The 26,781-nt window shown below is 43.7% G+C and overlaps 1 protein-coding gene across 1 annotated transcript in view; it reads left to right on the forward strand.

Moving 5' to 3' along the window:
- The window catches only part of RANGAP1 (Ran GTPase activating protein 1), a 1,872,200-nt gene that overhangs the window by 191,784 nt on the left and 1,653,635 nt on the right, over positions 1-26,781 (forward strand). Inside the window, exons 2-3 of the mRNA XM_044087098.1 lie at positions 1,235-1,364; positions 14,082-14,209. Of these exons, the coding sequence (XP_043943033.1) occupies positions 1,253-1,364; positions 14,082-14,209 (240 nt within the window). The 5' untranslated portion in view covers positions 1,235-1,252. The remainder of the gene's footprint in view (positions 1-1,234; positions 1,365-14,081; positions 14,210-26,781) is intronic.

Raw genomic sequence — 26,781 nt, forward strand, 5'->3', positions numbered from 1 at the left:
TTGTGCTGCAGCTACATGGGCATCTCCTCACACCTTTATTACTCACTACAAATTGGATTTGGTATCCAGAGGCAGATCTTCCTTTGGTTCCACAGTACTCAGGAGTATTTTTCATGGAGCATCCCAGGGTTCAGGCACTGGGGACGCTGTCCCACGGGTAAGAATGTAGGCGAGATTGGACTACATAACATCAAGAAGTTATGTACTCACCATAACGTTCGATGTATGTAGTCCATCTCGCCTCACATTCTTACTAATCCATCCTCCATCCCCCATCCTGGAGGGCATAAAGGTTAGTTCTGGTTTCAGTACTCCTCTTTATTATTGGAATGCCTTTTCCTTTTGTGTCATGTGGATTAAGGGGAGTGATTGTGTGATTGAGCATGCAGCAAACAAGATCTGGGGAAAGGGAGCAGGGCAGTATGGGATACCTCTTAGCCCAGCCAATTGAAAGACTTCGAGCTAGAGTATGGCCGAGTCGGAGCCAAGGTTCGGCTCCGAGCCCACTGGTAAGAATGTGAGGCGAGATGGACTACATACATCGAACGTTATGGTGAGTACATAACTTCTTGTTATAAGAATATGATGGTGTTCATGAATATTGGTGAGTGTGTAGCCAATTTATTTTTCTTTATTGAATTTTTTTTTTTTTTTTTAATTTTTGTGCAAATTTGCCATATGTTTAATGTCCACTGTGTATTGGTGAATTAAAACTTGCACATTACAACACTTACACAAGTTAAATACAGGGGAGGGGAATTTAATGAATGATATTGAATCTTTTGACTAACTCAAGAGTTGCACCACTTTATTTTAACAGCACCCACCTTGTTGAAACTGGAAATATGTGGGATTAAAAACACTGGGTGAATACTGAGGTTTAATAATCAAAGATAATGTGCAGAGCTCTGATTTGTAAAAGTACAGGGAAAACTAAAGAACTTTAAGACCAGACTCGATAGAGGAAGTTTGTATACTTGATTGTGTACTTATGACTTCCTTGAAAGTTTTTTGAATTAAACTGAGTGTATGTTTCTTTCTTGAGTCAGACCCATCAATTGAAGATAGTCGAGATTTTAGGATCATGGTTGTCTACAACTGATGGAACATGACCTTATGGCAGTTACTGAGTGTGTAACATTTTGGAGGACATGGCGTCCACTATTCTTGAAGTGATATTTATGGCGGGATGAAGTTTTGGAATCTCGTGTTTAACATAATTTGTGTTCCTTAGGTGAGTTGCATTTTAAAGATGGCATCAGAGGATATTGCACGTTTGGCTGAGACTTTGGCTAGCACTCAAGTTGGAGGTGGAGAGCTTAGCTTTAAGGGTGAAGGACGAAAAATTGACACAGCTGAAGATGGTAAGAAGTTTTTTTTTTTTTTCTTTTTCCATTTTGGTCTTTTAACAGTTTTCTAATTTTATGCAGGCATTTGAGAGAAGGTAATGTAATAAAAGGGAAAAAATTCTGCATAATTGAGAAGCAGGATAAAGGATCGAACAGATAATGCAGCAGTTTGAATGCACCTTAATCCAGGTGTGTCTTTTGTCTGTCCATGCATCAACTGACAATATGCAGTTATTCTGCTCCCTTTTGTTAACACCTCCAGTTTCTAGCCCATGAAGAATACAACTTTGAGTTAGTATGTATTTGTTATAGATAAAAGTCCTTGTAGAATTATTGCTTATGGATGGTGCTGGATTAGTGTTTTAAGCGTTCATTTTTTTTGAAGTGGCTGCAGTGTTGCTGTTACTTGGAAAAATTATTTTTCAGGCTTCCAGCTCACCCCACAAAATGAGCCACGTAAAGCGTTCTTGTTATAATCTGACCCAAACAAGTATTGAGGAATGTGGTTTGAGCTGTATGCAAACAGAGCCACAAGGGCGAGAGACTTAAACCTCGACACAGCTATTAATAGGACGTGCTGGAGGGATAGATTAATCACCCAAAGACTCCCTATGCTGTGGAATAAAATCCCGGTATATGTGAGGCAGAGCACCTCGCTGGCCTTTTTCAAGAGAAATCTTGACCAATGGATGGGAGATCGCAGATATACCCCAGGGATTACCTCAGTGTCACTGCTCGACAGAGGCACAGCAAAATAATGGGTATAGTTCCCCATACTAAAGGGGTGGCGTAAGCCACAAAACTATGGGCTAGGCTTGTAAATGCCCTCGGGCAGATAGCCTAGTATGAACCTATGAACCTAAATATTTTAATTGTACTTCAGACAAGTTCATTTTCTTTTTCTATGTGGATGTTGTGATCTTTCAATCAGTTCTAACTTTCCCTAGGAAACCAACAGTCTGACAATTTAATGGAGAGGAGTAATATTATGCGCTACTAATAAGCTTCATCCTGACTAATTATCCATTAGCATACTTTGCGAGTCTGAGCAAGTTAGCTAACAAGGCAGTGGTCCTGCACCTCCGGTGAAAATGGGGCTTCAACCCAGTTTGACAACCTGGGTAACAAAACCTTAAAAAAAAGTATTTACTGTTTTGATAACTAGGTAGGTAGACTGATCTGTTGACCCTTTTTAGCCATGACCTGAGCTCTTTGAGCAATAAATACTGCATTTCTAGTCTAATATTAGTACACAGATCATTGTAAATTTCTGGGAAGCAAGTATTGCATAGTTTGTCTTTGAAGTTTACAATTTGTAAGGAGTACAAAGTGAGGACAGTATAGTACTAGAAACTGTGTTATTTTTATGTAATATGTACACATTAACAATGCATTTTATTTAATCGGGTCCTATCCATCATGCAGTTATCATGACTCCTTAGATTACTTTAATAAAGCAGCGGGGGGGGGGGTCAGCTGTTTTTAGGTGACAGTTGCATTGAAATCCTATCTGAAGTTTGTATTTTATTACATTCTGAAATTATTCGTGGCTTTCGGATTGTTAACCTCTGCAGCCAAGCAGATGTCCTTCAAGAATGCAACTGCAGTCCTGACATATGGGTTGTCCTGTCTCAGGCAGCCCTTCGGTCGACCGGATTCCAAAGTCTGGGTCCGGCGTCGGCTGATGTCGCCTCTTCCCCGACATCAGAGTGGCTGGGGTATAAAAGCATCAGCCGACGCCATCTTCTTCAGTCTTTCTTGCCGCGCGGTGCCCGAAGCAGAAGCAGTTCGCAAGTGCCGGTCGGCCAGCTCCTGTGTTTTCAGATACCGAAGTCATCAAAAAGCTAAGTACCCCGTTGGGGAACCTTTTCTTGCCTCAGCCGATGAGGACTTCCATTCTTACTGCCTTCCCTGCCTTGGCCCAGACCACGACGTCTCGGCCTGTGCTGCCTGTGCTTGCTTCAATAAGCTCACACTTAGGCGCCGGGCAGAATTTGCTGAAGACTTTTTTGGGGAAAATTGCTCCAATATCATGCCGTCAGAACTTCCGACAGCACATGTTTCCAAAAACCGGAAGGACTGGGACCGACCTTCGCGGCCCGCGACTTCCACCGACACCACGCCTAAGCCTACCGCGAGTGCATCGGTCTCTTCGGAGGCGGTAATTCAACCGCTCCAGGCCGATGACACTGCTTTACCGCACACTTCAGTCCCGGAGGCTTCCCCGGTGCCGGTGGTTGTTTTCCCTCCTGAAACCGAAGCCCAAGATTTGCCTGACACCATACCGGTGGACAAAGTTACTCCAGCACGTGGGGCAGCTAGGCCTCCTGTGTCTATGTCCATCAAGGCCTACACACGTGCTAAGGCTGCCAGCCAGGCTAAGTCTCTCCCTCCTAAATCTTTTTCACAGACTCCCACTTCGGATAAACAGATCATGACTTTAGCTGCAGATCTAATTCTTTAATCAGGGGCTCTCAGGCTCATCCAGACAGAGGTTCTCAGCCGCCTTCAGACAAAAGGCCTAGGGTTGAGCAGACAGATACCCTTTCCTCAGATGAAGCCTCTGGTGAGTCAGGCCTTTCAGATTCCCAGGAAGAACCCTTCCTGGCCTACGAGGATTCTGATGCAGATGAATCCATTCCCTCTGCCTCTCCTCCTGAGGATATTTCTTTTGGGGAAATTCTCCCCTCCATGAGAGAGCATTTTCAGTGGCAGGGCCAGGATTTTCTCCGACTCCAGGAAAAGGCTTCGGACCTTCCTTAAGTTACCCCAGCACAGGCCTTTAGCTATTCCCCCAGTGTTAGATGTATTGGATGATGTGTACTCGGACTCCAGTACTTCTCCTGATTCTCTCCCTCCTGCTCCTGTCAAGCCAGACAGATATTACAGGGTTCCTGAAACTCATAAACATCTCTTTAAGGCCCACTCTGTTGATCTAGAAACTATTTCTCAGGGGCCCAAAGGAGTGGCCACTTCCACGACCAAGAATCCTTTGCCTGCAGACAGGGAATCTAGGTCCCTGGAGAGGTGGGGTAAGAAAGTTTATACCTCTGCCACCCTTGCCATGAGGGCTCTTAACTGTCTTTTTCATATGTTTCAGTATCAGGATTTTCTGATGGATGATTTGCAGAAAAAGTTAGCCTCTCCTGAGCCTTTAGATAGAAAGGCTTTGCAGGCTTTGGTTCATAATATTCAGCAGGTTAGCAATCATTTTCTTCAGTGTGGTTATGATGCATTGGAAGCTTCATGTAGGGCAGCTATGACAGGGGCCGTCATACGTAGACATGCTTGGTTGAAAGAACAGTCATTGCCAGATCATGTTAAAGTAAAGCTTCTAGATGCACTTCTGGAAAAAGACAAGCTATTTGGTGCTAACGCACAGGGTGTGTTGAAATCAATTGAGGAAAAGGCTAAATCAATACAACAGTCAAAGATTTCCTCCAGGTTCAGCCACCAAGGTTCAGCAGGAATTGGCCTTCGAAGAATTGGCCCTTTCCAGACACTGACAAGTTTCAAAGGGGAAAAAGCAGGCGTGCTCGAGGTAGAGGGCAATACCGAGGCTCCTACAGGGGCCGCCAATGGCAACCAACTAATCAGAGAAGTGGCGCAGGGACTCCCACTGCTCCACAGGGACAATCACAATGACTTGACCTTGACACCGCCGACCAAGGCTCAAAGAGAAGCTCCTTTAGGCGAAAAGTTATCTTTATTTTCAAAAAATTGGCACGTTTTTACAAAGGACGGATGGATTTTGAACATAATAGACAAAGGTTACAGGTTCCACTTCCATACCTTACCAACAAGACAAGGCATGCCAAACCTGCCACACAATCAAAGGGCAGAGGCACTCATACAAGTTTCAAAGCTGCTACAAATCAAAGCAATAGAAAAGGTTCCTCCTCAGGAACAAGGCCAGGGATTCTACTCAAGACTGTTCCTTGTTCCAAGAAAAGAAAAGCAATGGAGACCTATACTGGACTTATCCGCTGTAAACACTTTTCTCATTGTGCCAAAATTCAAAATGCTGACATTACAGCAACTTCTTCCCATGCTGGGCAAGGGGTCTTGGCTGGTTACTCTGGACCTCAAGGAGGCATACCTGCATGTCCCAATCAGACACAGCTGCAGAAGATACCTCAGATTTCTTGCAGGGTTAGAGCATTATCAATTCTCAGCATTGCCTTTTGGCTTATCTACTGTGCCCAGAGTATTCACGAAATGCCTAGCATCAGTAATTGCACATTGCAGACTTCAGGGGATACAAATATACCTTTATCTGGACGACTGCCTTATACAAGCGGACAGCCAGCAAGCCTTGATAAGAAACTTGGACTATGTCATTCACTTACTACAGGCTTTGGGATACACAGTCAACATTCAAAAATCAAGACTACTGCCATCCCGACAAATAATTTTTCTAGGAGCCAAACTGGACACAAACTTACAAATGGCTTTCAGAAGAAAAACAAGAACAATTACCAGATTACTTCAAAAGCCTAACAGGGAACACCCAGATGACTGCAAGGAAAATCCTGCAGGCCCTGGGTTTTATGGCATCTTGCATTCTCCTGATTCCACTGGCAAGACTACACATGAGAAAACTACAGTGGTACCTAAAAAGTCTATGGTCTCAACACAGCCACAACTTAGAAGCAATTATTCCACTCATTCCATGTCTACAAAAGGAATTTTTGTGGTGGGCACAAGCAAGCCAGCAAAACAAAGATCATGGATGGGGGGCGCACATGGAAGGCAGATGCATTCAAGGGCAATGGACTCCCCCGGGAATTGCATCTGCACATCAATCAAAAAGAGATGCTGGCAGTGATTCATGCATTCGAGGCCTTCGGAAAATTTCTTCAACAAGGTCATCTGCTAATAAAGACGGACAACACCACTGTTATGTGGTACATAAACAAACAGGGAGGCACCCATTCTTACCCCCTTTGCAGACTAACAATGACTCTTTGGGAAAAGTCCCTGAAACTGAACATACAGTTGCAATCCCAGTTTGTTCCAGGCAAGGACAATATTCTGGCGGACAGTATAAGCAGAAACATTATGGACCCGCACGAATGGATGTTGCATCCAGACATTTTTTCACAAATAACTCATGCATGGGGAAGGCCGGACATAGACCTCTTTGCCTCACACCACAATGGAGAATAGATGCTCTCTCCTTCAGCTGGAATTCTCTAACAATTTATGCATTCCCGCCTCTACCATTAGTGACCAAGGTGTTACTGAAGATCAAAGCAGAACAACCGAAAGGCATTTTGATAGCTCCAGACTGGCCAAGACAGCACTGGTACCCATTACTAAGGAGCATAACTCGCACCAAGCCGTGGCCCCTGCCTCTATGGCCTCTGCTTATAACTCAGCACAATTATAGGACTGTTCATCCAAACCTGCAGACATTGCAACTGACAGCTTGGTGGGTTACATGACTTCTCCCCATATATCTCTCTCCAAAAAAGTTCAAGAGATCCTACTGGAAGCACGCAGGCCTTCCACCAGAAAAACTTATTTAGCCAAATGGAAGAGGTTCAACATCTGGAATGCCAACAAGGGTCAGGATGCATCTGTAATGAACATTCCACTGATTCTTGAATACTTGGCAGAAATGCTTCACAATGGCCTTTCATATTCTTCCATAAAAATACACACTTCAGCAATTTCAGCAAAATACAACTGTGATCCACCTGTGTTTTCACATCCTTTGCTAAGACAGTTTCTAAGAGGGATAAAGAATATCAAACCTCCAAGAAAACCACCAGTGCCTGCATGGGACCTCAATTTCGTCTTGGAAAAATTAACTCTTCCTCCTTTTGAGCCAGCAGCATCTTCAGAATTGCAATTTCTCTCCTGGAAAACAGTTTTCCTGTTGGCAATTACTTCAGCAAGAAGAGTCTCGGAGATACAGGCCCTCATGGCAGTATCTCCATTTCTCATTTTCCATCAGGACAGAGTCTCTTTAAGAACCAATCCTTCATTCATGCCTAAAGTGATATCCAGGGTTTCTCTAAATCAAGCAATTCACCTGCCTACTTTCTTTCCCAATCCTCAAAATAAAGGGGAAAAGCTTCTGCACACTTTGGACATACACAGACAATTGCGCTATTACTTGGATAGAACAAAGGCCAGCAAAGTCTGACCAACTATTTGTAGCTTACGCTCCTGGAGTACAAGGAAAGGCAATTTCCAAACAAACAATTTCAAAATGGATTGGAAACTGCATCAGATTCTGCTACTCTTTCCATGGAAAAGGTGTGCCAGACAATATCAGGCCACACTCCACCAGAGCTACAGCCACCTCCACAGCCTTTTTAAGAGGGGTGGCTACAAAGGACATTATAGAAGCTGCTACATGGAGCTCCATGCATACATTTTCCAAGCATTACAACCTGCCTTTATATTCCAGATCCCGAGCAGGCTTTGCTTCTGCAGTCCTGCAGGGCATTTTAGCTACATCATCCTTATCTTGGATCCTACCACCCCCAGCTTGGCTATGGTATTCAACCCATATGTCAGGACTGCAGTTGCATTCTTGAAGGACATAGTACAGTTTTGTACCTACCATAAATGCAGATGTCCGATAGATATACAACTGCAGTCAGGTTTTTCCCTCCCTCCTACCCCTCTGCAATTATCTTTTTTGGGTCCACTCCCCCTTTTTCAAATTAGCTGGGGATAGCATTTATGGTGTATCTGTTTATTACTGTTGTGCATGTCTGGAATTGTATCCATTCTCTAAATTTAGCCTTCCTTGGAGGGCACCTGGCATCTGGGGCAAGAAACACTGAAGAAGATGGCGTCGGCTGATGCTTTTATACCCCAGCTGCTCGACGTCGGGGAAGAGGCGACATCAGCCGACGCCGGACCCAGACTTTGGAATCCGGCCGACCGAAGGGCTGCCTGAGGCAGGACAACCCATATGTCAGGACTGCAGTTGCATATCTGTCGGACACCTACATTTATGGTAGGTAAAAAACTGTACTTTCAGTGTGGCTGGCACCAGTATGGCAAGGCTTTTTCTGTAGCAGTGGTTTTAAAGTGAAGGTTAAGTTAAGGTTAGAATGCTGTCTTGTGAGCTAATGATCATAGCTGCTTCCTTTGATGTGAATGCCCCCCCCAGACGTGGACAGTAACCTTACTTTAGTATATTGTAGATAAGGGTTGCTCTATTGGTCGTGCAACAATGTTTTTTTTAAGCTGGTGGTGGTGTGAGAGTGGTTCTGCTAAAAGAATTAATTAACACATGCTGTTCTGTATCCTATAAATTTTATTGGTATTGCTAGCTGAATGCAAGACGTTGTCCAGTTCGATTCTCAGCTAGAGAGTCTTCTGTGGAGACGTGCGTGAATGGGCGTACCTTCGTTGAAGGTTGTGCATTAGGGCTGGCAACTCGGCACGTAAAAATCAACTGCCAATCATTAGCGGACCGGAGTTCCGCTGTGGCGACCCCTAACCGGGAAAAGCCAAAAGACACAACAACTAGCTGAATGCAAGACCAGAAAAACGGAGTCCATATTTGAGTTTTAAAAGCAGAATATTTTTTGCTATAGCTAATTTGGCTGGCTGTGACGGTGGCTAATTTTATAACAAAGATTTGGCTGTGATAGGACCTTATAAATGATCTGGTCTGTGTTTGCTGGTGTGCTGTAAAGGATAAGGAAGGATCTAGTTTAAGAACTTGATAAATGCAAAATACATAAATACAAAATGGGTATCCTATTTCTTAACTTAAGATCTGATGTTGTCTTCTCATTCTTCATCGAGCTTTGGGGTTTCAGATCCAATTCGGACGCTTTCCAAAAGCTTACACTCTGAGACTCCAGCTCCTTCCCTAGCCATAATGCCTTGCTCCCCCCTGATTACCTCAGATCTCATTTGTTGCTCTTAGGAGAAGCATTGTTGTACGCAGTCACAAGCTCAGGTGAAGAGTCCTTGGGGATTCTAACTGTAAGCTAGAAAATTTATTTTTTGTCTGTCTTCAGCCTTTCCTTTGCTTTTTTTTCTTCTACTCTACCCCCCCCCCCAAAAAAAAAAAAACCTCTGTAGTTTAGTGTTTTTGCATACGCTGGCCCATTTCTTGGTGGGAACTTTTGCTCTTCCCCTTCTCTTCTCCTTTCTATCAGTTTTCTGCAATGTCCTAGAATCTATTAGGTTTCAAACAGCGCACTTCCTGTGAGCAACAAGATTCCTTTATCTGATGCCCACAGGGAGTGCATGTATTGGCTCGGCCCAGCCCACCTGGATGCTCCGTGTTCCATCTTTGAGGGTTTCTACCAGTGGGCTTTGGTTGATGTAAGAAAACAAATTTTATCCTGAAGTACCTTCTACCACTATCTGCCTTTTCAGCAGGAGCTCAACCCCCTCGCAAGAAGCACTGTCATGATAAGGAGCGTAGGAAATGTTCTCTGGAGATGGGTGCGTCATTCTGTTCTGATGAGTCTCCAGCTAAGGTTCCCAGGGTGTCGGATCCTGCAACTTCAGATCAGAGTAATCCCAGATATCATTTTCCTTGGCCCTGAGCTCCTTACTCCATCTGCAGATTCGCCATGTTTAGAGAGGTCCCTGAGGATTGTGTCCAGGCCACCATCCAGACCGTCGTCTTGTCAGGTCTACCCACAGCCTGTTGGAGGTGGTCAGCTTGATGAGGCAATTCCTTCAGATGCAGATCCAGATAGGGGGTCCTACCAGCCCCATCCATTACTGGGACTGTGGCAGACAGTCACCCTTTAGACCCTAAGTGCCTTCTCTGATCCGTGTTACTGGTTCAGAGCCATTAGATCAGAATGCCCTGAGAGCCGAGGTGTTGGAGCCAATAGCGGACCTTACTTCGACTCCAGCGCCTACCCTGACTTTGCAACTACTGTCTCGAAGCAGAGCATTTCTCAGAGCTGAAACCTCGACGTCTGTTCAAAAGGGTTGACCTTGACTTAGAAGTTTGAGGGCCATTGCCTTTCCTTGGTGCTTCAACGTTCAGCTCTGCTCTGGCTCCCCTATCGGAGCAGGGGGCAGTTTTGGCACCAGGGAGACTGTCTTGGATGTCTCTGGCACATTCTGCCATTGGGGCGGTGGAGAGGGTCCTGACCATGCCCAGGAGATCCTCTGCTCCCACCCTTTTGTATCCACTGCTCTCCTCTTTGGATACTGTCATGTGCTTCACCGCTGCTCCCCTTGGGATAGCTGGCCCAGCAAAGCCTACAAGCTGTTCCATCTTTGGAACCCCAAATCTCTTCATTCTTCCTGGAACTTCTCACTGAGGAGATTTCCTGGATGAGAAGGTGCAAGAGGAGGTACCTTAATTCTCCAGAGGAATCAGTCACGGAGGAGACCGATCTCAAGGAGGGGGAATGGTCCCTTAGATCTTCACCTAAGGATGTCTCTTTTGGACACATCTTGGAAATTTTGTGCCTTTGCAGTGGTTGGTCTTTCCAAACTCTGACCCCCCAAGGAATCTGTGTTGGAAGTTTTCGGGTCTGGACTACCTACATCTTCGGTGTGTGTGTGTGTCCCCAGCTGATGATCTTATTGACCTTGTGTGAAGCAGGGCTTGGAAGGATCCAGACACTGTAAAACCCATACCAAAGTGTGTGCTCAAAATGCTCTGTGCTCCCTCTGACAGATGCCATTGGACTAAGGGTATCCCTGCTGATGCAATGGTTGTTGCACAGCCTTCAAGAAGGAGCTAGCCCAGAAAAGCTTCTCTGTCCATCCCCCTAACAGGGAGTCTAGGGCAATGGACAGATTTGGTAAGGAGGTTTATGCCTAGCTTACCTTTACTGTACGAGCCTTAAAGTAGCTTTCTTATTTTACCAGGTTACAGAGGGACTTAATTAAGACACTCTCTAGCTCGGTCCCAGAGTCCATGTCTGACAAGGAAAGGAAATCCTGCTCCTCAAAGACTGGCCACTCTACAGTCAATATTGAATGCTTCCATGAGGTTAATCTGCCATGCAGCGGAGGTTACCTCTAGGGCCGCTGGTTCTGGCATTACCATTGGGTGTCATGCCTGGATTCAGCTCTGATCCTTCAAGGTTTTCCTTCTTCAATACTCCTTTTGACGGATCCTCGTATTTTGGGCCTATTGTTAGATGCACATTCCCATAGCAAGAAAGACAGACATGCTCTCTATGCCGTCGGAGTCAATTTTTACATCCCCAAGAGATCCTTCTCCAGGAATCGGGTGGCGGGTGGGGGGCTGTGGTTCAAAAAAATCCCAAGTCTTTTTAGGAGTTCAGCGACAATATCCCCCCACAGTTGGTCCACAGAATCCAAGGTCTCTTCCTTCTCGGACAGACCCTTTCAGCACTTCAGAGAGGTTGCCCCACTGTCCTTCTCTGGAGGCAGTTGGGGGTGCTTATCCTTGCACCCAGATGCCTGCCTAGGCATCACAAACTATCGTTGGCTGCAAAGGATCGTATCCAGAGGGTACTTAATTCTCTTTTCAAAGTCTCTCAAACCAAATACTTCTCTCCTGGATGTCCCACTCAAGCAGAGAGGCAACGGAATTGGAAATCTCGAAGCTGCTGCAGAAGGTCTTGCCAGGTCATTGTGGATCAGGTGTTTACTCAAGGTTCTTACTGGTACAAAAAAAAAGCTAGGGGACCTCAGGCCCATTTTGAATCTCTCATCCCTAAACAAGTTGTTAAAAAGTATAAAGTTCAGGATGATAAGTATCCAATTCATTCTACCTCTTTTGAAAATGGATGGCTGGATATGCTCAGTGGACTTGAAGGATGCATACTAACACATCAAGATGGACAGGTGGTCCAGGGGTTACCTGTGAATTAGTCTGGGAGTCTGTCATTGAAGTGCTTCCGTTTGGTCTCACCACAGCCCCCAGGGTGTTCACCAAATGCATGACGGTCGTCGCAGCTCATCTCGGACTACAAGGATTCCATGTTTTTCCATAACTGGGTGACTGGCTCCTAATTCCTCCAACCAGACATCTACTCATCCAAGCCAGGGACTGTCTGCTTCAGCTAGCTCCTACTTTGGGCATAACCATCACCCGAAAGAAATCCCAGCTTCAACCAGTTCAGTTCAATACATCGACTTTATAGGGGCTCCACTTTTTCCCCCATCCCCCTTGCTCCCCCCCCCTTGATTTTTTTTTTTTTGCCAGGGCATAGACATATTTGTTTTCGTCTCAAGGCTTTAGTCTCACTTTCTTTGCATGAAAACTCTGAATGGCTTGGTGCAAAACCTGAGTTTTGTTAGGTCCGCATGGGGAAGGTGCCTAGAAGCTTTGGAAGCTGGCTGGCTGTTGTATCCTTTGCAGTATAAAACCCATATATCTTGGGCTACTGTAGTAGTGATCATAAGAACATCATCTGCTATGGTAAGTTTATTTACAAAGTTGGTACTTCAATTATTTTTCAGAAGATGCACATTGGTACCAAACTTGTTCCATTAATTTTAGTGAATTAAAGCAGTATTTAAAAACTTCCCTGATGTTGATCCTTTGCACCCCCCCATTATTTTTAGATTTGTCCAGAATTATTAAGGTGAGAAGTTGAGAGGTATGTTGCTACCGATTGTAGCAGCCCTACGTGCTTAACTGACTTTGCTGGTAAAATGCTGTGTAAAACCACACTTCCTCATTCCCCCTCCACCTTTCTGGGACTGTTAAGAAATGAAGCAGATGAAGCTTCGTATACGACAGAATTAGGATGTGGCCACCGATAATCTAAGTTTTCTTGATTTGTTTGCCAAGATTAGTCTTTTCAGCTACACTCAAGATGTGAATTTTTTTGGTCTCGTACACAGTGTGGTAACAATTGGAAACCCAGTTCTAAGCATTTATAGGATTTTCTAAATGTTATTTTTGAGTTTTAAATGTGTAACAAGTACACACTTTTACTTTAATGCATGTGGCAACAGTATTTTCTAATTGCACAAGTCATGTTTGAATGATTTATTTTTAAGGCAGAGCTTTTTTTTTTTTTTTTATCTGTTTTGTAATGCTGACTTTGCTTAATTAGTATCCTTGAAATGGACCATATGCCAAGACCCTGGAAGAAAACACAATGAAGCTTACGGACAGGGTGACTTAGTCAAGCCTTGTAGTTGTTGATTTAACAGTGTAGTCCACAGAAATCCACAGGATAAAAACGCCAAGGAACAAAGCATTTCAGCTGTTAATAGTTTAATCCAAGCATTCGCTTCACAGGAAAAAACACTGAAATCACACTAACTAACCTGTTGGCAGATTTTGGCGATTTGCAAGCCGGTACGTAAAAATAACTGCCAATCATTAGCGGACCGGAGTTCCACTGTGGCAACCCCTAACCGGGAAAAGCCGAAAGACACAAACAAACCCTTGAAATGGACACTGATTTTATTTAATTTTTGTAGTTGTGAACGTTCTTATTTAAAGTGCTTTCTTCAGAACTTTTTTCTCATTGTTGCATTTTATCTGGTATATATTGAGTAATTTCAAACCATGGTATTTTCAGATCTCGTTTTCTGATTCTAAATGGTTCTCATTTGTATGTACTAAAGTCTGTAGTCTATTCACTACAAGCTGCCTTTTCCATTCCTTAAGAAGCGTATTGGACTGTTGCTTTGTTTTCAGGTACACATTCGGACATATTTTATGTGGCAGCACAGATACATTTATGTGTCAGCTGGATCTTTAGTTTGTGTTCTTAATATTAGGCCTAAAGTAGCTGATACTGCTTCCTTTATCTTATGTCTGTAATAAATTGTCTGTCATCACAGCTGAAGAAATTGTGAAAGAAATTGAAAAGTTTGAAGGACTGCATTCCTTACGCTTGGGAGGCAACACAGTGGGAGTTGAAGCAGCAAAAGCCATTGCCACAGCTTTGGAAAAGAAACCAGAATTAAAGGTGAGAATTCTGAAGTAGTATACTTGCAGACCATTTGATGAATTTCTGCTTGGCATTTTTGAAGTGAGAGAATGTGATATGGAAGCAGATTTCATAGGAGGTGATAGGTGCCTTGTTCAAGTGAGTTATTCTGGTTAGAATGTAGTGATTTATTTATTTATTTATTTTTGTACTTGGGCATGATTTTATATTTATTGGTTATGCTTAATAAAATTAGACAGTTAATGCCAGTTAACTGTTCCTGAAACAAAAATAAGTCCTAGAGTGATAGAATAGTTTGTTCTCTGAAGTTAAAAAGACTATGGCTGGCTGAAGAGTGGAGTTTAAAGGAGGTAGAGTTAACGCTCTGCTTTGCAAAGGAGGTCTTAACCTTTCAGTTTTTCTTATGCAGGCTTTTTACATGATGGACACATCAGAGTTTTGCCCCTAGATACTTTCAGTAAGAGGTTGTTCAAGATATTTTGAACAAATTAGCACATTTTTATTCATTTTGATACTGCAGCAATATGACCATTGTTTATATTGATTGATGTAAGCAAAAGTGTGGGATGTCAGTCTGCCAGGTAATTGCATTCAGAAGGTTTGCTTGGCTTCATGGTGTGATTATTTTATAAGGTCTTGAGAGTAAAGCTTTAGATTTACTTAAAGATGCATTCGTCTTTGGTTCATGTACTTCCAGTCATGTGTACTAAGCTGAAGTCAACATGTGGTGTCTCAATCATGCAGTGACGGAAATGATTTTTCGTCAGTGGGGTCAACTTTGCTGCAACCTTTTTGACTCTCCCTTCAACAAGTGCAGCAGGTATGTAGGGTGAGTCATCAAGAGATTCTCTAGTGCACGATAAGCCCTGCAGTCTCCTGTACTCTTAACCTTTCCTCCCCGTAATACCCAAATTTCTCCAGCAAGCACAATGGTTGAAGAGCAAGGTAATACTCGTTGCCCCTTTCTAACCTCAGCAGGTGTGGTTCCCGTTCCTGTGGTCTCATTTCCTATATCCCCCTTGTACACTGGACCCAAGTCCAGATCTACTGTTGCATCCATCGGGGATGATTCAGCCAGACATTCAAAGCCTCAAATTGACTGCATGGTTTCTCCAATTCCAATGATGGCTAGACAGGCTTTCCCCTCTAGTTTGTCAAATCTTATTTTCATCTCAGAAACGTTATATGAGAAAAATTTTTATAAGAGGAGGTTTCTCTATTGGGCAGAATAGAGAAAGTTTAATCCTTTTAACGCTCCAATTCCAGTTTTGTTAGATTTTTTTGCTTCAATCTTTCAAGGTGGTGCTAGTTTCTCCACAGTAAAAGTTCAGCTTATAGCCATCTTAGATTACCAGATAAGACATAATTCTAATTTGCTAGCCACTTCTAAAATATTTAAGGCATGCTTTAAGGGTACTCTTGTACTCAGACCTCCGATAAAGGATCCTACTCTGCCTTGGGATCTTAATGTCCAATTACAAACTCCAATTCATTTCCCTTTTGAACCTTCGACTAAGTCAAATCTAAAATTCCACTCTTGGAAAACAGTTTATCTGGTGTTGTCACTCTTCATTCTGTCCTCTGAGTGGGTTTGGATCTGATCTGTCAGATCCAACTTGGCCAGTGCTAAAGCTTGCAGCCACTAAATCTCTCAAGCTTCTCCCTTACCTGCAGTGCACCACCCCAGTTACCTCCGATCTCATTTGCCACTTCTAGCCATCGGATGTAGTCTCTGCCAAGCTGTATTAGATAAGTGAAGTTTTTTGTCCTGAATGATTTCCATTGAGCAACGTTTAGATTTTAGTTTTAGTTTGTTGTGGTTAATATCTCTGCTGATGTCCTTCAAGGATGCATCTGCAGTCATCACATATGGGTTGTCCTGCCTCAGGCAGCCCTTCGGTCGGCCGGATTCCAAAATCTGGGTCCGGCATCGGCTGACGTCACCCCTTCCCCGACGTCAGAGCGCCTGGGGTATAAAAGCATCATCCGACGCCATCTTCCTCAGTCTTTCTTGCCGCGTGGTGCCCGAAGCAGAAGCAGTTTGCAAGTGCCGGTCGGCCAGCTCCTGTAATTCAGCTACCAAAGACTTCAAAAGCTAAGTACCCCGTTGGGGACTCTTTCTTGCCTCAGCCGATGTCAGATAAAGTTAATAATTGTTTAACTTGTGGGAAACAAATACCTCATAAGGATTTCCACTCTTACTGCCTCCCCTGCCTAGGCCCAGACCACGACGTCTCGGCCTGTTCAGCATGTGCTTCCTTCAACCGACGCACTCTTAGACGTCGGGCGGAGTTCGCAGAGGAATTTTTTGGGGCTAGTTTTTCATACAAAATGCCGTCGGAGACTCCGACTTCACATTTAATAAAGAAACGGAAGGACAAGGACCGACACACACGGGCCGCGGTTTCGGCTGAAACCACGGCCAGGCCTACCGCGAGTGTCTCTGTCTCGGCTGAAACCGAGTCCTTGGTACTTCTGACACCCGAAACCGCTCAACCGACAACCTCGGCCCCGGAGGCCCCTGCTGAGTCTGTTATTGAATTTCCTTCAGAAACTGGTGTTTTGGAAACTTCCGACACCATTCCTCTAGACAAAACTACTCCAGCACGTGGTGCAGCTAGGCCTCCTGCATCCATGTCCATAAAGGCATTCACCAGAGCTAAAGTTGCTAAACATACAAAAGCTATGCCTCCCAGGGTTGTTACTCGGGGACCCTCTACAAGTTCACAGATTCTTACTTTAGCAGAGGACCTTATTTCCTTGATTAGGGGATCTCAACCTCATCCGGACAGGGGCTTTCAACCTCCTCTAGACAAAAGGCCCAGGGTTGAGCCCTCCGATCCCCACTCCTCAGAGGAGGCCTCTGATGGCTCTGCTCTCTCGGACTACCAGGAGGAGGCTTTTTCGGCCTACGATGATTCTGATGCAGAGGAATCCATCCCCTCTGCCTCCCCTCCTGAAGAGCTATCCTTCGGTGAGACCCTTCACACTATGAGAGAGCATTTCAAATGGCAGGGCCAGGAATTTTCTGATTCCAGGAAAAGATTAAGAACTTTTCTGCATTTACCTCAGCATAGACCTTTGGCTATTCCTCCTGTTTTGAATGTCATTGATGATGTGTACTCTGAGTCTAGCATTACCCCTGAAACTCTTCCCCCGGCCCCTGTCAAACCCAATAGGTACTACAGGGTCCCGGACTCGCATCATTTTCTTTACAAGGCCCACTCTGCTGATCCAGAAACTATTTCCCAGGGCCCTAAAGGGGTTGCGGCTGCCACCTCTAAAAATCCACTCCCCTCTGAAAGGGAGTCCTGGGCTTTAGAGAGATGGGGTACAAAAGTGTATACTTCTGCTACTCTTTCTATGAGGGCATTAAATTATCAATTTCATATGATACAGTACCAAGAGTATTTGTTAGATGAATTGCATAAGAAACTGTCTTCACCTGAACCCCTAGATCGCAAATTACTACAGGATCTGGTACATAACTCCCAGCAGGTTAGTAACCATTTCTTACAATGTGGTTATAATGCATTGGGAGCTTCATGTAGGTCAGCTATGACAGGTGCAGTCATACGTAGGCATGCTTGGCTGAAGGAACAATCTCTGCCAGACCATGTTAAAGCTAAGCTTCTGGATGCTCCCCTGGAAAAGCAAAAGTTATTTGGCTCCACTGCTCATGAGGTCTTAAAGAAGGTTGAGGAAAAGGCAAAATCTGTACAAACAGTTAAAGATTTTCTACAAGTCCAACCACCAAGATTCAGCAGAAATTGGCCTGCCAAGAATTGGTCCTTTCCGGACACCGAAAGATTTCAGAGAGGCAAGAACAGGCGTGCCAGAGGTAGAGGGCAAGCTAGAGGCTCCTACAGAGGGTGTCAATGGCAGCCTCCCAACCAGAGAGGTAGTGCAGGACCTACAACTGCTGCACAAGGACAGACTCAATGACTTTGCTTTGATTCCGCCAACCAGGGCTCAATTAGAAGCACCTTTGGACGGAAAGCTTTCTTTATTCTCAGACAATTGGCACACTATTACAAGAGACAAATGGACACTGCAAATAATAGATAGAGGATACAGGTTCCATTTTCACACATTGCCAAAAAGAAAAGGCATGCCAGACCTGCCACCAAATCAAAGGGCAGAGGCTTTGAAACAAATCTCCAACTTAATGCAAATGAAATCAGAAAAAGTTGCAGAAGACACCTCAGATTTCTTGCAGGCTCAGAGCATTATCAATTCTCAGCATTGCCCTTTGGCTTATCTACTGCGCCCAGAGTATTCACGAAATGCCTGGCATCAGTAATTGCACACTGCAGACTTCAGGGGATTCAAATATACCCATATCTGGACGACTGCCTTATACAAGCGGACAGCCAACAAACTTTGGTAAAGGACTTGAATTATGCCATCCACCTACTGCAGGCATTGGGATATACAGTCAACTTTCACAAATCAAGACTTGTTCCATCCCAAAGAATAACTTTTCTGGGTGTGGATTTAGACACAACCACCCAAATGGCTTTTCTCACAGAAGAAAAACAGACAACTACTGGATTACTTCAAGAATCTGACAAGACAAACTCAGCTGACTGCAAGGAAAATCCTGCAGGCCCTGGGTTACATGGCATCTTGCATTCTTCTCATTCCCTAAGCAAGGCTGCATATGAGGAAACTACAATGGTACCTAAGGAGTTTATGGACTCAGCACAGCCACAGCTTAGAAACTTTGATCCCACTCATTCCATGTCTCCAAAAGGAATTTCTGTGGTGGGCTCAAGCAAGCCAATCAAACAGGGGTCTGCCCTTCAGCAAGCCAATAGCCAGCCAAACTATTACAACGGACGCTTCAGACCACGGTTGGGGAGCACACATGGAGGGCAGATGTATTCAAGGACTATGGTCACAAAAGGAGCTACGCATGCACATAAACTAAAAGGAAATGCTGGCAGTGATGCATGCAATCTTGGCCTTCATACTCTTTCTGCATCAAGGCCACCTGCTAATAAGGACAGACAACACCACAGTTATGTGGTACATAAACAAGCAAGGAGGCACCCATTCCTACCCTCTTTGCAGACTGGCAATGAATCTATGGGAACTTTCCTTGAAACTCAATATAGACCTGCAATCCCAGTTTGTGCCAGGAAAAGACAATATACTGGCGGACAGCTTAAGCAGAAATATCATGGAAGCACACGAATGGATGTTGCACCCAGACATCTTCCTACAGATAACACAATCATGGGGAAGGCCAGACATAGATCTTTTTGCCTCCCCCCACAATCATCAGCTGAAGAAATTCTGCTCAAGGACATACCACCCACAAGCATGGAAAGTGGACGCCCTATCTTTCAGCTGGAGAACCCTAACAGTTTATGCATTTCCACCTCTTCCATTAATGACCAAGGTCTTACTGAAGATCAGGACAGAGCAGCCAAAAGTGATTCTGATAGCTCCGGACTGGCCAAGACAGCACTGGTACCCACTGTTAAAGAGCATGTCACACACAAAACCATGGCCTCTTCCTCAATGGCCACTTCTCCTGACACAGCACAATTACAAAACTCTGCATTCCAACCTGAAAACCTTGCGACTAACAGCCTGGAAAATACCTTGACTCCTCCTCAGGATAAGCTATCCAAGAGAGTGAAGGATATCATCATGGAAGCTCGCAGGCCTTCCACAAGAAAGGCATATTCAGCAAAATGGAAAATATTTCACATTTGGAACACCACAAAGGGCCTAGATGCAACAGTGATGAACATGCCACATATTCTGGAATAATTGGCAGAAATGCTCCACAATGGCCTGTCTTACTCTTCCATTAAAATTCATGCTTCAGCAATTTCAGCAGAGTACAATACTGATCCACCTGTTTTTTTCTCATCCTCTCCAAGACAAGTTTCTAAGAGGAATTAAAAGCATCAATCCTCCAAGGAAACCTCCAGTGCCTACTTGGGACCTTAACTTCGTGTTGGAAAAAACTAACTCTGCCTCCCTTTGAACCAGCAGCATCTGCAGAACTACAGTTCCTGTCTTGGAAGACCACCTTCCTTCTGGCCATAACCTCAGCAAGAAGAGTATCTGAGTTACAGGCCCTCATGGCAGTACAGCCATTTCTTATTTTTCATCAGGACAGAGTCTCATTGAGAACCAATCCTTCATTTATGCCAAAGGTGGTATCCAGGGTCTCAATAAACCAAGCTATTCACCTTCCTACCTTCTTTCCAAATCCACAAAACAAAGGGGAGAAACTTCTGCACACTCTGGACATACACAGACAGTTGCACTACTACTTGGACAGAACGAAAAGCTACAGAAAAACTGACCAGCTGTTGGTAGCATATGCTGCTGGTGTACAAGGAAAAGCAATTTCCAAACAGACAATTTCAAAATGGATAGGGAATTGCATTCGTTTCTGTTGTTCCTTCCATGGAAAAACTGTGCCAGCTAACATTAGACCTCAGTCCACCAGAGCCACAGCCACCTCTACAGCGTTTTTAAGAGGGGTGGCTACCAAGGACATTTTAGAAGCTGCTACATGGAGCTCTGTGCATACATTTTCCAAGCATTACAATTTACCTTTATATTCCAGATCCAGAGCAGGCTTTGCTACGGCAGTCCTGCAGGGCATTTTAGCTACACCATCCTTTACATAGATCCTCCACCCCCAGATTGGCTATGGTATTCTACCCATATGTGATGACTGCAGATGCATCCTTGAAGGACATAGTACAGTTTTGTATCTACCATAAATGTAGATGTCCGATAGGTATGCTTCTGCAGTCAGGTTTACCCTCCCTCCTTCCCCTCTTTGGTATTTATTGGGTACTTTCCCTCTCATAGCTAGCTGGGGTTATCTATTATGGTGTATTTGTTGTGTGTGTGTGTGTGTATGTATATGTATATATATATATATATCTGTGCATGTTTGGAATTTATTGCATTTATCCAAATTTAGCCTTCCTTTGAGGGCACCTGGCATCTGGGGCAAGAAACACTGAGGAAGATGGCGTCGGCTGACGCTTTTTTACACCAGTGACGTCGGCGACGTCAGCCGACGCCGGACCCAGACTTTGGAATCCGGCCGACCGAAGGGCTGCCTGAGGCAGGACAACCCATATGTGATGACTGCAGATGCATACCTATCGGACATCTACATTTATGGTAGGTACAGAACTGTACTTTCTCTCCCTTGCCCTTGTAACTTGGTCGTAAATTCTTGTATATCATTGCTGGTATTCCCTTACTTACTTTTTTTAACTGGTATCTTTAGAGTGGTATCGTTGTAACTTTGCTGTCTTCACTGCAGCTGTTTTCTTCCCTTTACCTTTTTTGTACCTGGTACTGAGAAATGTCGTTAGCATCTCCCTTTTCCTACGACCTGGTTATAACTCTATACCATTGGTGCTATTCCTCTATCTCTTCTTTCCTGTTTAAAAAAAAAAAATAGAAAAAGGTAAATTTTTATTTATTTATTTATTTATTTTTGCCTTTTTGCTTGAATATTTGACTCTTATTCTTTAATTCAGATACTGCATGACGACTGACATACCTGTGGGTTTCAAGAAATGCTCCAAATATGGGCACAAGTTGCCACTCTTGGATGCACACACCCTTTGTGTGTACTGCTTGGGTCCATTGCATTTACAGGAGGACTGCTCAGTTTACCACGATTTTAATCTGCAAGCTTTTAGCAGAGTGTAGAAACAAATCTAATATTGAAAGGTCCCATCCCTTCCTTTTTTTTGGAGAAGCCATATCCCAGTCCCTTAAGTCGAAGCCCTCTACTTCTTTGTCCACATCTTCAGACTCTTTTTTTCGGAAGAGAAGTGCTAAACATCTGGTTTAAACCCCGGGTCAGACGAATGTGAGAATTCAGGATCAGACTGCTCCCTCGGATCCCACGACATGTAAATAAAGCTTTACTGGCATTGCACTATCTGTCTGATTGTAAGACTAAATCCTCGGACACTGATATTCCGGATCGTACAGAAGCCTCAGACTTTGTATTGTAATCGGCCCAGTTGTTTTCTGTTGGTGGACCCCAGTTCCTGACAAACTACCATCACATTTTTTGCGGAGGCCAGCATCCTACTCTGTTTACTCTACTCATTCTTCCAGACGGCTGACAGAAGAAGATGTGAGAGTGGTGAGGGATATTATCTTGGCATAGGGGCAGAGATTGGTTTTCCCTTGGCGCCTACCTCTGTGGGTCAGGTTACCCAACCTTGATCCACACCAGATCCCAGTCCAGATCTGTCAGTCTCTGATCCAAGAATCTCTGTATCCTCTAATTAGTCTCAGAGACCTCCAATCCGGAGACCTGTCAGAGCTGAAGCCTGCCTGCCAGGTCCAGGGTGCAGAATTAGACTCCAAAGTTTTCAGAGCTGTCTGTGTTCTTTGGCACCTCGGCACTGGACAGATCAGCTCTGGCTTCCTCCGGGGCCGTGGCGACGGAGCTGAAAGACTAGATGATTCGTAAACCTTTCTTGGATCAGAGCCTCTCTGACTTCTTTGAGCTCCACCTTCGAGACTGCGATGCGAGTGTTCTCTGCCTCAGTACCTCAGTACCCCTCTCCACCTGGAAACATCAAAAATCTGGACACAGGACCATGAAAGTAGGTACAATTAGCCAAAATTGGGGTGCTGATCAACAAAATTTGCATATGTAATATAGCCCCACCCCTCCAATTGAATTATGGGATGCTAGGATAAATATTGAAGTTGGTAAATAATGGCAAATATATGAATTTCAGACTTCATATCATTAGGAAAATTCATAATGCAAAACCTGTTATTCTAGCAACTATAAGTTTACAGGAGCAATATTTATAATCTGTCCCTATTTTTGGGCTTTTGTCCCACCATTATTTTTGGCTTTGTTCACATTTCTTGCTGTGAGAGATTGAGAGGTGGTATGCACTAATATCAAAGAGAGAAACATAGATCTCCCTTTTTATGCTTTTCTCTTTTATGGTGTGTATAAATGTGTGTTGGAACTGATGTCAAAACAATTAGATTTTCATATAGGATCTCAGAGGTTCTGCAGTTTATAGAATATTCTTAAATGTGTAATTCTTCTAAAAGATACTTATTTTACACCATCATTGGTGATTCATGCTATATTGTTTTGCATTGGTGATTCATACTATATTGTTTCTGTCTCTCACTAAAGTGGCCATATTTCTTGGACTGGGCACCAGCCTAGGCAAGAAGTTGTAAACCATTCAACACTGCTTCCACTAGTATATTCCTGGTAAAACTGTAAGCCATAACAGCATAAAGCAATGTGAAAGGTATTTAAAAAAAAAAAAAAAAGACAGGGACAAGTACTGTTTATTTGCCGTCTGGTGCGCCTCTGAAACAATGTTGACAAGCCGGTTATATAAAAAATGCAAAGTCTGTATTTCATGGCCCATGAATCCGAGCATCTGCGGTGGCCAGAAAGATCCAACAAATGTTTATCGAAATCATAGGCAAAGGTTCAAAGAAACCTGTAAAGTGCAAAAACGACCATCCACTGAGCAACATGGAAAGCTTTGCATCATCAGCTGATTTTAAATTTATAAGTTTTTCCAGTAAGGACAATAGTCCTATCCGACAGCAGGTGATGCTGTCAAAAGTATTTTAATCTACCACTTCGTTGGGCTCATGTTCAGCTTGTAAAAAGGTCAGTTCTATATCGTTGACCATGAAATTTAGTATATTAAAAAGGGAAAATCTTTGTAGAAAAAACTGGTAGCACGATGAGCAGAGTTTCTGCAAATCGCATAAAATTTGTCTGAGCGAGTTTTCTTTTTTGTAAACTAAAAGAAAAACAACTGTTTGTGTTTTGAAGGCAGTGGCAGCAGTAGTTTGGTCTAACAGCCACCTAGGATGTGTTCTCAGGCTTTGCAGCCTGCTGTCGAATGGAAAAGGGTGTTTTGATACAAGCCTGGTACTTAAAGCAAGTTGGAGAAAGTAAAAGCTATTTCTGCAACTCTGCATGGTCAGATGGAATCATGGAAAGTTTATCTTAGCTTGATTCTGTAGCTTGGCTTGTCAGTAACTTGAGATCTACAATTATATATGTAATTCAGTGAACGGTTTTGATTATCTGAGATTGAGACAGTACAATTTAATAGCCATTTGAGCATTTGTAGAGGTGTGCGTGTATTATTGGCGCATGGTGACATTAGAGGCATGCAGCAATGTTTTCGCTTGTAACGGACTCTTCATCAACTTCTGATGGTAGAATAATTTTGTTACATGCCTCTAAAGTGCCTCTGATTTTTGGCCATACATTTTTCTCTGTCCCTCATAAAATTGGTGGTTATTTGTAAAACAAGAATTGAACTGTAGGCAACAAATAGCGACAGCAGTTAAAGCTACAGACTTCTTTGCAAGTTAGCTTGTGTTTACTGGGAAAAGGTGATAAAGATGGAATTGGAAACCACTTTTTATCGGTGGCCTGTGAAGAAAAATTAAAAAAATAAATAACCAGTGTACAGTTGAACACACACACACTTTTACTCTGTGGTGTGCAGCAAATAGTCCTGTCCCTGAGAAAAGAAATGAAGCATGCTCACCTAATACAAGTATGCAAACTATTTTGAATGCACTGGGTGTATAGCATTGTTACCTTAACGTCAGGCTAACCTCAAAACTACTGAAATCATAACTGGAGGTCCAAATGCTGAACACTTTTTTTTTAGTTCCAAGATCAGGCATTCACATACCAAAAACCACATAGCTAATGAAATAAAATTTTTCTTTACTTGAGCAGGTCTATGAAAAGTTAGAAATTATACGAGCACCAAGGCAAGTCAGTGTGCAAATTGCATGGTACCTAGTCACACAGTACTAAAATGCACCTTCTGAATACCATTTTGGCACTTATAAAACTTAAGTGAAGCTGGCAGAAAAAAAAATGCAATCGTGAGCAACATCTCCGTGTAAAGATGTTTTTTTAGTTACTTGAATATTTTTACCTCCTGCCACCACACCCAGGTACAGATTTCAAAGACCACATCAGCAATCTGCAGTTTTCTTTAAAGAATTAATGGAAACAGTTTATCTTGGCTGCATGGTGTTGGTGAAACACAAGTACATCACTTGTAAACTCACTTGACGTGATTATCCTACTATATCATTAAAACTATTTGTGTGCACACATTCTGTGGAAGTACATACTAAAAATTGTAGTGAACAATTAAAACAATGTTACTCAAAACAGACAATGTGCAAACATTACAAATATAAGAACATTTGGACAATGCCAGGTGTCATGGATGAGTAAAAGCCAAGCCAGTAAAAATAATGGTACAGAATGTCCCTAACTTGCACTATGGGAATTACTGCACGTACATTGGGGATCCGGTTAATTTCTTGCAACGTCCATAACACTCTCATTTATATGCAAGCTCCACTCTGACAACAAAGCGTCAGTTCTCCCTCAGTCCTTCAACTACTAACAGACTCCCGCCCCAGTCTCCGAGTATGCCAGGCAGTCAGGCACCATAAAGGTGATGTCATCATGCATGCCCTTGCACATTGATGACGTTGCGGGATATGCTGGCGATACATAGTGACATCTCTATAATTTTGAAATTGTAATTCCGGAATTGAAGGGGCCACTTGGAAATTCGTGGTGGCCCATCATTTTGCCCTCAAAACTGATAAATACCAAGGAATTCGATATGGTTGAGAGGTATGCTTCCCTCTGAGCCTATATATTACATCATGATGCCCGAGTGCCTGGAGCCTCAAAATCTTTCTCCACGGGGACATCCTGTATTGAAACCTCAGGTTCCATCCCAGGAAGTTTTGATTTCCTCTTCCAAAACTTCCCCAGAACATCGCACTGATGAAGTGCCCAGGAAGAGGATGTTAGAGGAAGTACCTAGACTCGCCATAGGAGTCCTTCACCAAAGACGCAGATTTTGATGAGGGTGAAGGGTCCCTATGATCACCTTCTGAAGATGTTCCCTTAGGAGGCGTCCTAGAAATCATTAGAGAGGTGGCTGGACATCCTCCAACCTTATGCTGGATGAATCTGTTCTCCTAGAGGCTTTTGGTATGGGGCCCTATTCTTCCTGGGTGACTCAGCCCACGGATGAGCTTGTTATCACTATCTTTAGGCGGGTGTGGAGGGAGCTGGACCCCATAGATACCCATACCTCGGAGACCAGACAAGATAATTGCACCACCTGTGGACAGACAGTTTTGGGGGAAAGGGGTTCCAGTTGATGCCATGGTTGTTGCAGCAGCCACAAAGAAGGAACTAGCTGATGAGAATTCCACTGTCCACCCCCCCCAAACAGGGAATCCCGGGGGATGGGCAGACTGGGTAAGCGTGTCTTTGCTACACTGACCTTTGCGTTGTGGTCGCTGAACTATTTGGCGCACTTTATTGGAGTTCAGAGAGATTTCACGAAGGAGTTTATCAAATACTCAGGAACAGTTTCTGCAAAGGTTCAAGATTCATTAACTTTTTCAGATGACAGCGCTACAGTCAATATCCAGTAGTTTCATGAGGTTCGTTTACAACATAGTGGAAGGGATTTCGAGCAGCGATTCCGGCATTTCCATGAGGAGGCATGCCTGGA

The sequence above is a fragment of the Protopterus annectens genome, chromosome 1.part1 (assembly GCF_019279795.1).
Source record: "Protopterus annectens isolate FY-2018-M chromosome 1.part1, PAN1.0, whole genome shotgun sequence".
NCBI classification, from domain to species: domain Eukaryota; kingdom Metazoa; phylum Chordata; order Ceratodontiformes; family Protopteridae; genus Protopterus; species Protopterus annectens.